This window comes from Aphanomyces astaci (genome assembly GCF_000520075.1).
Source record: "Aphanomyces astaci strain APO3 unplaced genomic scaffold supercont1.147, whole genome shotgun sequence".
NCBI lineage: Eukaryota > Oomycota > Saprolegniomycetes > Saprolegniales > Verrucalvaceae > Aphanomyces > Aphanomyces astaci.
Genome location: NW_009798410.1, coordinates 6,575 through 8,549, shown reverse-complemented (window position 1 = coordinate 8,549; position 1,975 = coordinate 6,575). Strand labels below are relative to the sequence as shown.

Below are 1,975 nucleotides of genomic sequence, written 5' to 3'. Positions count from 1 at the left end.
GAAGCGTAGGGGGCGTGTGACATCCTTGTGGCAAAGGACTTCTTCCGCTATTTCGCAGAACAGTGGATGACCGGGGACTTTTGCAAATGGCAGGTGTACCATACACCTAGTTGTTTTCCCACCACGAATAACCCATGCGAGCTCTTTAACAAGCACTTCAAAGGTACTTTTGCTGCGTTTACAATGCGAACTAAACCACGTTTAGGAACGTATACGCAGCGCTCACTGCATGGGTTGTGCGCTACGTTTAAGTTGCTGGGCTCTATCGCAGAGGAGTATTCAACGGTCAAGATTACCACCTTCACGTCAGAAGTGTCTCCAAGCGAAAAGTTGGTCCGGCGATCCAGGCGCCTTATCACATACAACCTCCTCAAAGTTGTCTCTCCCAATCCAGATCTTGAACATGTTCCGGGGACTGTCCGTATCGTCGGCATCGTTCCAAGGCATGCCCTCTCCCAAGCGCGTGAGAGTGATGCGGTTGGTACCACTGCCGCCATGGAAGCAGGCCGCCCCACGGAGACATCACCTGAGCATTTGGAGGTGGCCAACGCTTACTACTTCTACGAGAACACCAACAACATACGTCACGAATCCATTTGCGCAGGCAACGCCCAGCCCTCGTATGGTTGGCAAGTCTGCACAGTCCCTGGGAATTTGGCGTGCGAATGCAACATCTTCAACAAAAAGAAGTACTATTGTCATCTAGTCTTCGCGCTGCAAGTACAAGGACGAGATGTCAATGGCGCACCATTGCCTCCAACAGCATTTGTCCGTAACCAAGCCCATCGAACCGAGGCAGCGTCGCGTTTCAGAGGTCAACGCCGACGTCGTGCAGTAGTGCCTTCGGGTAGAAATGTTTTCGTAACCGACGAACGATTGGCCTTCCTCTTTCATTTAGATAATTGGATACCATACAGTATGCTACATCGTCAGGTGTCCCTCCGTGCCTAACGCAAATCTGCTGTTTCATTCATCAACATATATACAATGGCCGATTTGCTCCAGTAAGTGGGACGCCCCGCACGTTCGACCTCACATCATCTTGTTTCGAAGAAGTGATAAAGATAGAAATTGTACAAAAAAATAAAATCTGGAATAAACCCCCCGACTCGAACTCGGGACCTTTGGGTTACGATCCTGACGTGCTACCACTGAGCTAACGTTACATTATAATATATAATGACAAATATTCGTTAATAGATTCGATAGTGTACAAGTCAGTTTCCGATAATTCATGCCGCGGACCAAGCCATGAAGTCATGGTCAAGGCATGCTTCATTGGAGCACACGAAGCTAAAGAGCGAACCAACGAACATTTCAGTACAGCAATATCAAGTCTAATGAGTTAATCGTCAACCCTATTTGCCCTACGTGTACTAGTCTTCATCCTTGTGGACGAGGTCGGCCCTCGCAGTGCTGCATACAACCTTACGCTGTGGTCCCTATGCATTGGCTTTCGGCGTCAAGCATCACTTGAAGCGCGACATTTGGAGATGACTGGTGGCTAGGACCTGGCGCAGCGAACGATGTCAACAGAGTTCGACGCATGTATGATCCGACATGCCTCAATCTCCATCATCATCGTTCGCTGCGCAAATAGCGCGATCTCTACACACAGTCGTCATCAAACGTTGCAAGTTACCTCTACAACACAAAATCAGAGACTGGCATTAATGATTATATAGATGAAAGTTCTGAATGGTACCTCTTCCCGGTCGGAATCTATTGGATGGGCTCGAACAGTATTCACAGCCAATGTGCATTTGCACCATCTTGTGGTTATAGTGGCGACAAAGATCGCGCATGTAGAGCAGTGTTCATGGAGATCGTGCCATGGTGGATCCATCCTTGGAGGACCCCCTTGGACACGGCTCAACATGCGCGATCGATATCGACCATCATTGCCACGTCACCTCGCTGCGCGCGCAACAGGTAGTTGGAGGGCCTCCAAAGGCGTCAAATTGGAGGCAGCATT

General features: G+C 49.3%; 1 protein-coding gene across 1 annotated transcript; it reads left to right on the top strand.

Moving 5' to 3' along the window:
• Positions 1-183: 183 nt before the first annotated feature.
• H257_18230 (hypothetical protein) lies at positions 184-838 on the top strand (the record flags this gene model as incomplete). The annotated part of the gene is made up of 2 exons (XM_009847249.1): positions 184-633; positions 707-838. The coding sequence occupies 2 exons, from the start codon at positions 184-186 to the stop codon at positions 836-838; spliced, it is 582 nt and encodes a 193-aa protein (XP_009845551.1).
• Between the last annotated feature and the right edge of the window lie 1,137 nt (positions 839-1,975).